The 13,278-nt window shown below is 46.2% G+C and overlaps 1 protein-coding gene across 1 annotated transcript in view; it reads left to right on the forward strand.

Moving 5' to 3' along the window:
* The window catches only part of pcca (propionyl-CoA carboxylase subunit alpha), a 572,168-nt gene that overhangs the window by 292,399 nt on the left and 266,491 nt on the right, over nt 1–13,278 (forward strand). Inside the window, exon 18 of the mRNA XM_070891406.1 lies at nt 11,621–11,726. Coding sequence (XP_070747507.1) covers nt 11,621–11,726 — 106 coding nt within the window. The remainder of the gene's footprint in view (nt 1–11,620; nt 11,727–13,278) is intronic.

The raw sequence follows: 13,278 nt of genomic DNA on the forward strand, positions 1-13,278 counted from the left end.
AAGTTCTCTTGAATGCATTTTAGGCATTCTGCACCCTCTATACCCGTCACAATAATGTTGTCCCAGTTAATATTAACTGACAGTTGAAATCCCCTACTGTTACTGCCCTATACTTTTTGCACTTCTCATAAATCTGCCTACATATTTGCTCTTCTATCTCCCTCTCTGTTTGGGGGTGAGTTGAAGAGGGGTGACAGGAGGCTCGTATGGAGCATAAACACCGGCATGGACCAGTTGGCTCGAATGGTCTGTTTCTGTGCTGTAAATACTGTGTAACCAGTCTGACGCAACTATTTTTCAAGCTGTCTGAACGTCACTTAACTATTCAGGATTTGGAAAGTGACTACATTTAATTGGAGACATCCACTAATTAATTTGAATGTAGTTGGTGTTTTCCTGCAATTGGAAACACTTGCCGACATTTTAAATTTATAGATAACTGGGAGCAACCATTCGCCTGGGAATGACTGTTTCATTCTGCATTCACTGATGTTCCTGATACTGTAAATGACGGACACCATGAAAACTCGATCCCCATAGTTATTTACTCGCTGTCAATCATTGTGTTTCAAAATCTTTCATCAGATTTGATCATTTTATAAGTAGAGGTGTTTTGAAATTTCAGTTGAATTTTGCAAATCAGAAAATGTCATCTGTACTGTGAATATCTCTTGGAACAAAATACCGCAGATCCCTACATTTCTTCTCCCCTTTGTCGTTATGTAACTTGCTTAAGTAAAAACAGAAAATGCTGGAAACATTCAGTAGGCCAGGCAGCATCTGCGGGGAATAGAACAAAGTTAACGTTTCAGGTTGATGACGTTTCGTCGGAACTGGAAAAGTATAGAGATATGATATAGAGATAAGGCTTTGTGTCTTAATGCAAGGAGTATCCGTAATAAGGTGGATGAATTAACTGTGCAAATAGATGTTAACAAATATGATGTGATTGGGATTACAGAGACGTGGCTCCAGGATGATAAGGGCTGGGAACTCAACATCCAGGGGTATTCAACATTCAGGAAGGATAGAATAAAAGGAAAAGGAGGTGCGGTAGCATTGCTGGTTAAAGAGGAGATTAATGCAATAGTTAGGAAGAACATTAGCTTGGATGATGTGGAATCTATATGGGTAGAGCTGCAGAATACCAAAGGGCAAAAAACGTTAGTGGGAGTTGTGTACAGACCTCCAAACAGTAGTAGTGATGTTGGGGAGGGCATCAAACAGGAAATTAGGGGTGCATGCAATAAAGGTGCAGCAGTTATAATGGGTGACTTTAATATGCACATAGATTGGGCCAGCCAAACTGGAAGCAAAACGCTGGAGGAGGATTTCCTGGAGTGCATAAGGGATGGTTTTCTAGACCAATATGTCGAGGAACCAACTAGCGGGTAGGCGATCTTAGACTGGGTGTTGTGTAATGAGAGAGGATTAATTAGCAATCTCGTTGTGCGAGGCCCCTTGGGGAAGAGTGACCATAATATGGTGGAATTCTGCATTAGGATGGAGAATGAAACAGTTAATTCAGAGACCATGGTCCAGAACTTAAAGAAGGGTAACTTTGAAGTTATGAGGCGTGAATTGGCTAGGATAGATTGGCGAATGATACTTAAGGGGTTGACTGTGGATGGGCAATGGCAGACATTTAGAGATCGCATGGATGAACTACAACAATTGTACATTCCTGTCTGGCGTAAAAATAAAAAAGGGAAGGTGGCTCAACCGTGGCTATCAAGGGAAGTCAGGGATAGTATTAAAGCCAAGGAAGTGGCATACAAATTGGCCAGAAATAGCAGCGAACCCGGGGACTGGGAGAAATTTAGAATTCAGCAGAGGAGGACAAAGGGTTTAATTAGGACAGGGAAAATGGAGTACGAGAAGAAGCTTGCAGGGAACATTAAGACGGATTGCAAAAGTTTCTATAGATATGTAAAGAGAAAAAGGTTAGTAAAGACAAACGTAGATCCCCTGCAGTCAGAATCAGGGGAAGTCATAATGGGGAACAAAGAAATGGCAGACCAATTGAACAAGTACTTTGGTTCGGTATTCACTAAGGAGGACACAAACAACCTTCCGGATATAAAAGGGGTCAGAGGGTCTAGTAAGGAGGAGGAACTGAGGGAAATCCTTATTAGTCGGGAAATTGTGTTAGGGAAATTGATGGGATTGAAAGCCGATAAATCCCCAGGGCCTGATGGACTGCATCCCAGCGTACTTAAGGAGATGGCCTTGGAAATAGTGGATGCATTGACAGTCATTTTCCAACATTCCATTGACTCTGGATCAGTTCCTATGGAGTGGAGGGTAGCCAATGTAACCCCACTTTTTAAAAAAGGAGGGAGAGAGAAAACAGGGAATTATAGACTGGTCAGCCTGACCTCAGTAGTGGGTAAAATGATGGAATCAATTATTAAGGATGTCATAGCAGTGCATTTGGAAAGAGGTGACATGATAGGTCCAAGTCAGCATGGATTTGTGAAAGGGAAATCATGCTTGACAAATCTTCTGGAATTCTTTGAGGATGTTTCCAGTAGAGTGGATAAGGGAGAACCAGTTGATGTGGTATATTTGGACTTTCAGAAGGCTTTCGACAAAGTCCCACACAAGAGATTAATGTGCAAAGTTAAAGCACATGGAATTGGGGGTAGTGTGCTGACGTGGATTGAGAACTGGTTGTCAGACAGGAAGCAAAGAGTAGGAGTAAATGGGTACTTTTCAGAATGGCAGGCAGTGACTAGTGGGGTACCGCAAGGTTCTGTGCTGGGGCCCCAGCTGTTTACACTGTACATTAATGATTTAGACGAGGGGATTAAATGTAGTATCTCCAAATTTGCGGATGACACTAAGTTGGGTGGCAGTGTGAGCTGCAAGGAGGATTCTATGAGGCTGCAGAGCGACTTGGATAGGTTAGGTGAGTGGGCAAATGCATGGCAGATGAAGTATAATGTGGATAAATGTGAGGTTATCCACTTTGGTGGTAAAAACAGAGAGACAGACTATTATCTGAATGGTGACAGATTAGGAAAAGGGTAGGTGCAAAGAGACCTGGGTGTCATGGTACATCAGTCATTGAAGATTGGCATGCAGGTACAGCAGGCGGTTAAGAAAGCAAATGGCATGTTGGCCTTCATAGCGAGGGGATTTGAGTACAGGGGCAGGGAGGCTACAATTGTACAGGGCCTTGGTGAGGCCACACCTGGAGTATTGTGTACAGTTTTGGTCTCCTAACCTGAGGAAGGACATTCTTGCTATTGAGGGAGTGCAGCAAAGGTTCACCAGACTGATTCCTGGGATGGCGGGACTGACCTATCAAGAAAGACTGGATCAACTGGGCTTGTATTCACTGGAGTTCAGAAGAATGAGAGGGGACCTCATAGAAACGTTTAAAATTCTGACGGAGTTAGACAGGTTAGATGCAGGAAGAATGTTCCCAATGTTGGGGAAGTCCAGAACCAGGGGACACAGTCTAAGGATAAGGGGGAAGCCATTTAGGACCGAGATGAGGAGGAATTTCTTCACCCAGAGAGTGGTTTTTAACAATAAAATACGTTTTCATATGTGTTTATTTAATTTAATTTTTTATATATATATGTATGTTTTTAAACACTTGCGCCTGTAAAAGTAGGCTATACGATTGCTTTTTCAAGCGCAAGATTTTTGAGGACATTTGCTCGGCAAGATATGTGTAAATATCGCAAATCTTGCCCTTGCTAGTGTCCACGCTCCCGATATGCATGAGATCTGTCAAGCCAGAAACTTGACCGATCGGAAAAGCTGCTTTCAGCACATGCGCATTGCGTGCTGAAACCTGGCTTTTCCGATGCCTTCCCGGGTCCGTAGAAACTTCGTATAGACCCGGGACATCGGAATTTCAGGCTCAGTATTTCCTTAATATAGCAGATTAAAGAGTGGTCTAATTGAGGTGTTTAAGATGATTAAAGGAGTTGACAGGGTAGATAGAGAGAAGCTATTTCCTCTGGTGGGGGAGTCCAGAACAAGGGGGCATAACCTTAAAATTAGAGCCAGGCCGTTCAGGGGTGATGTCAGGAAATACTAACTCAGACAAAGGGTCAATTGAAAATTTAAAAACTGAGATGGATAGATTTCTGTTGGATGAGGGTATTAAGGGTTACGGAACCAAGGCGGGTAGATGGAGTTAAGATACAGATGAGCCACGATCTCATTGAATGGTGTAACAGGCTGGAGGGGCTGTATGGCCTCTTTCTGTTCTTATATTGCTACAAGTACTGACAAAACTAAAAATATTGCATAAATCACATAATTGTGTGAAAGCTGTTAAGAGAATTCAGGTGGTTATAAGATGGTGTTTCATCAAACAATACTGCAGTACTCTTCTTTTTCGGCTTCCTGGAGTTCGATATATGGCACTGAACTAATTTCCAGTTACTTCCAAAGCAAGCAAGTTACACCTCCTCGAGACCCATTTTTTGTTTCTTTACTTGTCCCATTACAATCCCCCTTTGCCTCGCACCATCATCCCTTTTGTCATTTAATCTCAGCTGCCTTCCAGCCTATCACAGACCTTCCCTTTTGTTCTTTCCTCCCCTCCCTCCTGTCCCAGCCTCTGTACCTGCTTAAAACCTATCATAGAAACATAGAAAATAGGTGCAGGAGTAGGCCATTCGGCCCTTCTAGCCTCCACCGCCATTCAATGAGTTCATGGCTGAACATGCAACTTCAGTACCCCATTCCTGTTTTCTCGCCATACCCCTTGATCCCCCTAGTAGTAAGGACTTCATCTAACTCCTTTTTGAATATATTTAGTGAATTGGCCTCAACAACTTTCTGTGGTAGAGAATTCCACAGGTTCACCACTCTCTGGGTGAAGAAGTTTCTCCTCATCTCGGTCCTAAATGGCTTACCCCTTATCCTTAGACTGTGACCCCTGGTTCTGGAATTCCCCAACATTGGGAACATTCTTCCTGCATCTAACCTGTCTAAACCCGTCAGAATTTTAAACGTTTCTATGAGGTCCCCTCTCATTCTAATGAACTCCAGTGAATACAAGCCCAGTTGATCCAGTCTTTCTTGCATAATGAAAAAAAAAATTTTTACATTTGGGAAAATATTTTTTTATAAGAACTTTAATTTAAATGAATCTTATATGTCGTGTATTGTTGTATGTTTTATTAGTATTTTGTGTGTTTGGGGGGTTTCTCATTCATAATAATGGGAACTCCAACTTACAGAGTTCCCATTATTATGAATGAGAAAATGCTGTACCTTGTGTTGTGTATCTGTAAAGCATGCACTCCCATGTTCCGCCACCAGGGAGCTCATCCCCTGAAGTCCCAAGGGATCCCAGCATCCCACTGTATATAAGCTGGCCCCTAATGCCTGTTCCTCACTCTGGAGTATCTTATTAAAGACTGAGGTCACTGTTACTTTAACCTCCCTGTGTGCAGCCTCATCTGTGTTAGGAACACAATAACTAGCGACGAGAATACGAATCCAACGCAAAGATGCAGCAAACTGTGGGCATCCTGGAGAAGTTCTCGGAGGGTGAGGACTGAGAAGCCTATTTCGAACGGCTAGACCAGTACTTTGTAGCCAACGAGCTGGACGGAGAAGGAAGCGCTGCAAAAATGAGAGCGGTCCTCCTCACAGTCTGTGGGGCACCGACCTACAGCCTCATGAAGAATCTTCTGGCTCCGGTGAAACCCACAGATAAGTCGTATGAGGAGCTGTGTTTACTGGTTCGGGAGCATCTTAACCCGAGGGAGAGCGTGCTAATGGCGAGGTATTGGTTCTACACGTGCCAGCGATCTGAAGGTCAGGAATTGGCGAGCTACGTCGCCGAGCTAAGGCGACTTGCAGGACAATGTGAGCTTGATGGCTACCTGGAGCAAATTCTCAGAGACTTTTTTGTACTGGGCATTGGCCATGAGACCGTCCTACGAAAACTTTTGACTGTAGAGACACCGACCCTCAGTAAGGCCATTGCGATAGCACTGGCGTTTATGTCCACCAGTGATAACACCAAACAAATCTCTCAGCACACAAGTGCTAGCAATGTTCATAAATTAACTGGAACTGTGTTTGCGAGCAAAAATGTACAGGGCAGAACCCATGAGTCTGCAACTGCCAGCAGGCCTCAAGTGACCCAGATGACTCAGAGCCCCCAACAAAGGATGAATGCAAGGCAATTCACACCTTGTTGGCGTTGTGGAGGCTTCCATGCAACCTATTCATGTGGCTTCAAAGGGTATGTTTGCAAGAGCTGTGGAACAATGGGGCACCTCCAACGAGCTTGCAAACGAGCTGCAAGCTCTGCAATGCCTGCTAACCACCAGGTGGCAGAGGAAGATCGGTCCATGGTGGATCAAAGCAATTTTGAGCTTCAGAGAGAGGGGGCAGATGCTGAAGTACACGGGGTGCACACATTTTCGACGAAATGTCCACCTTTAATGCTAAACGTAAAATTGAATGGCTTACCCGTAGCCATGGAACTGGACACTGGCACTAGAGACTGTGGTGCAACAAGGCATTCAGACCAGCTCTGAGTCCCATCCATATGAAACTGAGAACCTTACCAAAGAGCTTATCACTGTCCTGGGCAGCGCCATGGTCAAGGTCACCTATGAGGGCATGGTGCACGAACTGCTACTCTGGATTGTCCCGGGCGATGGCCCCACACTGCTTGGATGGAGCTGGCTGGGGAAAATTCTCTTGAACTGGGATGACATCCGAGCGCTATCACATGTCGATGAGGCCTCATGTGCCCAGGTTCTTAACAAATTTCCTTCCCTTTTTGAGCCAGGCATTGGAAACTTTTCCGGGGCGAAGGTGCGGATCCACTTGGTCCTAGAGGCATGACCCATTCACCACAAGGCGTGAGCGGTACCTCACATGATGAGGGAGGGAGTGGAAATCGAGCTGGACAGGCTGCAACGCGATGGCATCATCTCTCCACTGGAATTCAGCGAGTGGGCCAGCCCGATTGTTCCAGTACTCAAAAGTGATGGCACGGTCAGGATTTGTGGCGATTATAAAGTAACTATTAATAGTTTCTCGCTACAGGACCAATACCCGCTACCTAAGGTAGACAACCTATTTGCGACGCTGGCAGGAGGCAAGACGTTCACCAAGTTTGAATTGACTTCGGCCTACATGATGCAGGAGCTGGAGGAGTCTTCGAAGGGCCTCACCTGCATCAACACGCACAAGAGACTGTTCATCTACATCAGATGCCCGTTTGGAATTGGGTCGGCTGCAGCGATCTTCCAGAGAAACATGGAGAGCCTACTCAAGTCGGTACCACACATGGTGGTCTTTCAGGACGACATATTGGTCACGGGTCGGGACACCGCCGAGCACCTACAAAACCTGGAGGTCCTCCAGCCACTGGATCGCGTAGGGCTGCGGCTGAAGAGGTCGAAATGCGTCTTCATGGCAACAGAAGTGGAGTTTTTGGGGAGAAAGATCGCAGTGGACGGCATTCGGCCCACAGACTATCAGGAAACCGCCCAGGCCACAGAACGTCACGGAGCTGCGGTCGTTCCTGGGACTCCTCAACTATTTTGGTAACTTCCTACAGGGGTTAAGCACCCTCTTAGAGCCCCTACATGTGTTGTTGCGCAAAGGTGAGAACTGGGTATGGGGAAAAAAAACAAATAATTGCTTTTGAGAACGCCAGAATCATTTTATGCTCCAACAAGTTGCTTGTATTGTATAACCCGTGTAAAAGACTTGTGTTAGCATGTGATGTGTCGTCATACGGAGTCGGGTGTGTATTACAACAAGCTAATGTTGCGGGGAAGTTGCAACCTGTCGCCTATGCTTCCAGGAGCTTGTCTAATGCCGAGAGGGCATACAGCATGATTGAGAAAGAGGCATTAGCGTGTGTGTTCGGGGTAAAGAAAATGCATCAGTACCTGCTTGGCCTCAAATTTGAGCTGGTAACCGATCACAATCCCCTCACATCCCTGTTCGCTGAAAACAAGGGGATAAATACTAATGCCTCAGCCCACATACAAAGGTGGGCATCCGCGCTATCAGCGTATAACTATACCATCCGCCACAGGCCAGGCACCGAGAACTGTGCGGATGCTCTCAGTCGGCTACCATTGCCCAGCACGGGGGTGGAAATGGCGCAGCCTGCAAACTTGTTGATGGTGGCGCAGCCTGCAGACTTGTTGATTGTCATGGAACATAAGAACATAAGAATTAGGAACAGGAGTAGGCCATCTATCCCCTCGAGCCTGCTCCGCCATTCAACAAGATCATGGCTGATCTGGCCGTGGACTCAGCTCCACTTACCCGCCCGCTCCCCATAACCCTTAATTCCCTTATTGGTTAAAAATCTATCTATCTGTGATTTGAATACATTCAATGAGCTAGCCTCAACTGCTTCCCTGGGCAGAGAATTCCACAGATTCACAACCCTCTGGGAGAAGAAATTCCTTCTCAACTCGGTTTTAAATTGGCTCCCCCGTATTTTGAGGCTGTGCCCCCTAGTTCTAGCCTCCCCGACCAACCTCTCTGCCTCTATCCTATCTATCCCTTTCATTATTTTAAATGTTTCTATAAGATCACCCCTCATCCTTCTGAACTCCAACGGGTAAAGACCCAGTCTACTCAATCTATCATCATAAGGTAACCCCCTCATCTCCGGAATCAGCCTAGTGAATCGTCTCTGTACCCCCTCCAAAGCTGGTATATCCTTCCTTAAGAAAGGTGACCAAAACTGCACGCAGTACTCCAGGTGCGGCCTCACCAATACCCTATAAAGTTGCAGCAGGACCTCCCTGCTTTTGTACTCCATCCCTCTCGCAATGAAGGCCAACATTCCATTCGCCTTCCTGATTACCTGCTGCACCTGCAAACTAACGTTTTGGGATTCATGCACAAGCGTTTGAAAATGATAAATCACCTGTCACCGCCCGCCAGATTAGGACTTGGACCAGCCAAGATCCTCTGCTGTCCCTAGTAAAAAACTGTGTACTGTATGGGAGCTGGGCCAGCATCCCCGTTGAAATGCAAGAACCAATCTAGCCGTTCAAGCGGCAAAAGGACGAGCTGTCCATTCAGGCAGACTGCCTGTTGTGGGGTAACCGCATAGTGCTATCAAAAAAGGGCAGGGAGTCGTTCATCTCGGATCTCCACAGCACGCACCCGGATATAATAATGATGAAAACGATAGCCAGATCCCACGTGTGGTGGCCCCATATCGATTCTGACTTAGAGTCCTGTGTACGGCAGTGCATCGTATGTGCTCAGTTGAGCAATGCGCCCAGAGAGGCACCACTAAGTTTGTGGTCCTGGCCCTCCAGACCATGGCCGAGGATCCATGTCGACTATGCAGGCCCGTTTCTCGATAAAATGTTCCTGGTGGTGGTGGATGCTTTTTCAAAATAGATTGAATGTGAAATAATGTCGGGAAGCACCGCCACCGCCACCATTGAAAGCCTGAGGGACATGTTTGCCACCCATGGCCTGCCTGACATACTGGTCAGTGACAGCGGGCCATGTTTCACCAGTGCCGAATTTAAAGAATTCATGACCCGCAATGGGATCAAACATGTCACCTCAGCCCCGTTTAAACCAGCCTCCAGCGGACAGGCAGAGCGGGCAGTACAAACAATCAAACAGAGCCTTAAACGAGTCACAGAAGGCTCACTCCAAACCCGCCTGTCCCGAGTACTGCTCAGCTACTGCACGGGACCCCACTCGCTCATACGGGTCCCCCCGGCTGAGCTATTCATGAAAAGGACATTTAAAACCAGACTCTCGCTGGTTCGCCCCAACCTGCATGATCAGGTAGAGAGCAGGCGGCAGCAACAAAATGTAAACGATGGTCGCGCCACTGTGTCACGGGAAATTGATGTGAATGACCCTGTGTATGTGCTAAACTATGGACATGGTCCCAAGTGGATCGCGGGAACGGTGATAGCTAAAGAAGGGAATAGGGTGTTTGTAGTCAAACTAGACAATGGACAAATTTGCAGTAAGCGCATGGAGCAAACGAGGCTGCGGTTCACAGACTGCCCTGAACAACCCACAGCAGACACCACCTTTTTCGAGCCACAACACACACCCAAAGGATCAACGACACCACACCGGACCAGGAAATCGAACCCATCACACCCAATAGCCCAGCAAGGCCAGGCTCACTCAGCAGCCCTTCAGGGGCCAACAACACACCAGCCCAGCGAGGGCACAGCCAACACACCAGAACAGACATTTGTACCGAGGCGGTCCACAGGGAAAGAAAGGCTCCCGACCGCCTCACCTTGTAAATAGTTTTCACTTTGACTTTGCGGGGGGTGAAGTGATGTTGTATATCTGTAAAGCATATACTCCCATGTTCCGCCACCAGCGAGCTCATCCCCTGAAGTCTGAAGTGATCCCAGCATCCCTTGGGAGCACTGTATCTAAGTCGGCCCCTAAGGCCTGTTCCTCACTCTGGAGTGTCTTATTAAAGACTGAGGTCATTGTTACTTTAACCTCCCTGTGTGCAGCCTCATCTGTGTTAGGAACACAATACCTTGATTGGCTTCCCAGGGGCATGTGACTCCAGCTCCAGCATACGGAAGTCCCAACATGCACGCGCTCCGATGCGTAGGGAGTGAAGGCCTTAGGATCGGAAGTTCAAGCGGGCGCAGCACCTTCAGGGAAGTGCGCATTCTTTTCCCTTTTTTCAGTAGTTGGCCCACGGGAAGACCTCGATTGGGATTTCTGTGCCATAATACTTTTAGATCTTGGTTACATTCTGATGATATGATAGTCTGCATAAAACCCATGGAGATGTAAATTTATTTTAATTTACATATTTTGAGATAGTCTTTTAATGAAACTATAGCCACACCATCCGCCATAGTAAATTGTTTTCTATTTATATGGTGTAAGGTTCCAAATGGGAGGAAATTTTTTTTTTAAATGAGGAACTCGCTACCATAGGGAGTGGTTGAGGTGAATATCATAGATGCCTTTAAGGTGGAAGCTAGATAAGCACATGTAGGAGAAAGGAGTAGAAGGATACGCTGATACGGTGAGATGAAGTAGGATGGGACGAGGTTCATGTGGAAAGACCAGCATAGACGAGTTGGGCAAAATAGAACTTAAGAGCATAAGAATTAGGAGCAGGAGTAGGCCATAGGGCCCCTCAAGCCTGCTCCCCCATTCAATAAGATGATGGCTGATCTTCTACCTCAACTTCACCTTCCCATACTGTCCCCATATCTCTTGATTCCCTTAGTGCCCAAAAATCCATCGATCTCTGTCTTGAATATACTCAACGACTGAGGATCCTCAGCCCTCTTGGTAAAGAATTCCAAAGATTCACCACCCTCTGAGTGAAGAAATTCCTCCTCATCTCAGCCTTAAATGGCTGACCCCTTATTCTGAGACTATGCCCCCTAATTCTAGACTATCCAGCCAGGGGAAACATCCTCCCAGCATCTACCCTGTCAAGTCCATTCAGAATTTTATATGTTTCAATGAGATCACCTCTCATTCTTCTAAACTCTAGGGAATATAGGCCTCATCTACTCAACCTCTCCTCATAGGGAAATTCCCTCATCCCAGGAATCAATCTAGAATAACTTATTTCACTGCTGTGCATTCTATGTAATCCTATGCAAAACCTCTTGCCCAACAGGACATCGGCTGGCAGATTCTGAGCACAAGCAACTGTTAGCCACTGTCGGATCGATTTACGTAGCTACACTGCTGAAGGCTCAGAGAGTTCTCAGAAATTCTACAAGGTGAGTCTTTGATGCACAGTGGTTCTGCATTATTAATTGATTCTGCATTCAAACACCCACAAAGAACACTAAATTTTAGGAGCGATTCCGATGGGAAAAATAATTAAATTCCGTCCTTCCTCGTATGATATTGGAGGAGTAATTATTTCAGCAAATGGGCATAATGTATCTCTTCAGGGCTGTAACAATTTGTGCAGTTTCCAAGATTAAACTGTTTTTCATTTGTTAACTCTGATGCTTAAAAAGCGAGGGAGCAAGGAATTGAAGAATATGTTGATGGGGCGAAATGAAGTAAGATGAGAGGTGACTCGTGTGGAGGATAAACACTGGGATAATTCACTGAATGGCACGTTTCTGTGCTGTAAAACTTATTTTGATTCTACGGCCTGAATTTGCAGTTCGGAGGTTTGCCGCGGGCGAATGCCTCTAAACCACAAGAAAACCCCTGGGTCTGCAGGCGTTCGCCTCCATAAAGGCCCATGTATACCAGGGGTGCAAGTGGTTCGCAAGCGTCCCTGGGATCACATGAGCCGGCCCAACTAATCACAAAGTGGGATCCCTTTTCTGCTAACGAGGATTCCATTTACACATGGAATCCCCATTGACAAATCTTCTGGAATTTTTTGAGGATGTTTCCAGTAAAGTGGACAAAGGAGAACCAGTTGATGTGGTATATTTGGACTTTCAGAAGGCTTTCGACAAGGTCCCACACAAGAGATTAATGTGCAAAGTTAAAGCACATGGGATTGGGGGTAGTGTGCTGACGTGGATTGAGAACTGGTTGTCAGACAGGAAGCAAAGAGTAGGAGTAAATGGGTACTTTTCAGAATGGCAGGCAGTGACTAGTGGGGTACCGCAAGGTTCTGTGCTGGGGCCCCAGCTGTTTACATTGTACATTAATGATTTAGACGAGGGGATTAAATGTAGTATCTCCAAATTTGCGGATGACACTAAGTTGGGTGGCAGTGTGAGCTGCGAGGAGGATGCTATGAGGCTGCAGAGTGACTTGGATAGGTTAGGTGAGTGGGCAAATGCATGGCAGATGAAGTATAATGTGGATAAATGTGAGGTTATCCACTTTGGTGGTAAAAACAGAGAGACAGACTATTATCTGAATGGTGACAGATTAGGAAAAGGGAAGGTGCAACGAGACCTGGGTGTCATGGTACATCAGTCATTGAAGGTTGGCATGCAGGTACAGCAGGCGGTTAAGAAAGCAAATGGCATGTTGGCCTTCATAGCGAGGGGATTTGAGTACAGGGGCAGGGAGGTGTTGCTACAGTTGTACAGGGCCTTGGTGAGGCCACACCTGGAGTATTGTGTACAATTTTGGTCTCCTAACTTGAGGAAGGACATTCTTGCTATTGAGGGAGTGCAGTGAAGATTCACCAGACTGATTCCCGGGATGGTGGGACTGACCTATCAAGAAAGTCTGGATCAACTGGGCTTGTATTCACTGGAGTTCAGAAGAATGAGAGGGGACCTCATAGAAACATTTAAAATTCTGACGGGTTTGGACAGGTTAGATGCGGGAAGAATGTTCCCAATGTTG

Source organism: Pristiophorus japonicus, chromosome 10, assembly GCF_044704955.1.
Source record: "Pristiophorus japonicus isolate sPriJap1 chromosome 10, sPriJap1.hap1, whole genome shotgun sequence".
Taxonomy (NCBI): Eukaryota; Metazoa; Chordata; class Chondrichthyes; family Pristiophoridae; genus Pristiophorus; species Pristiophorus japonicus.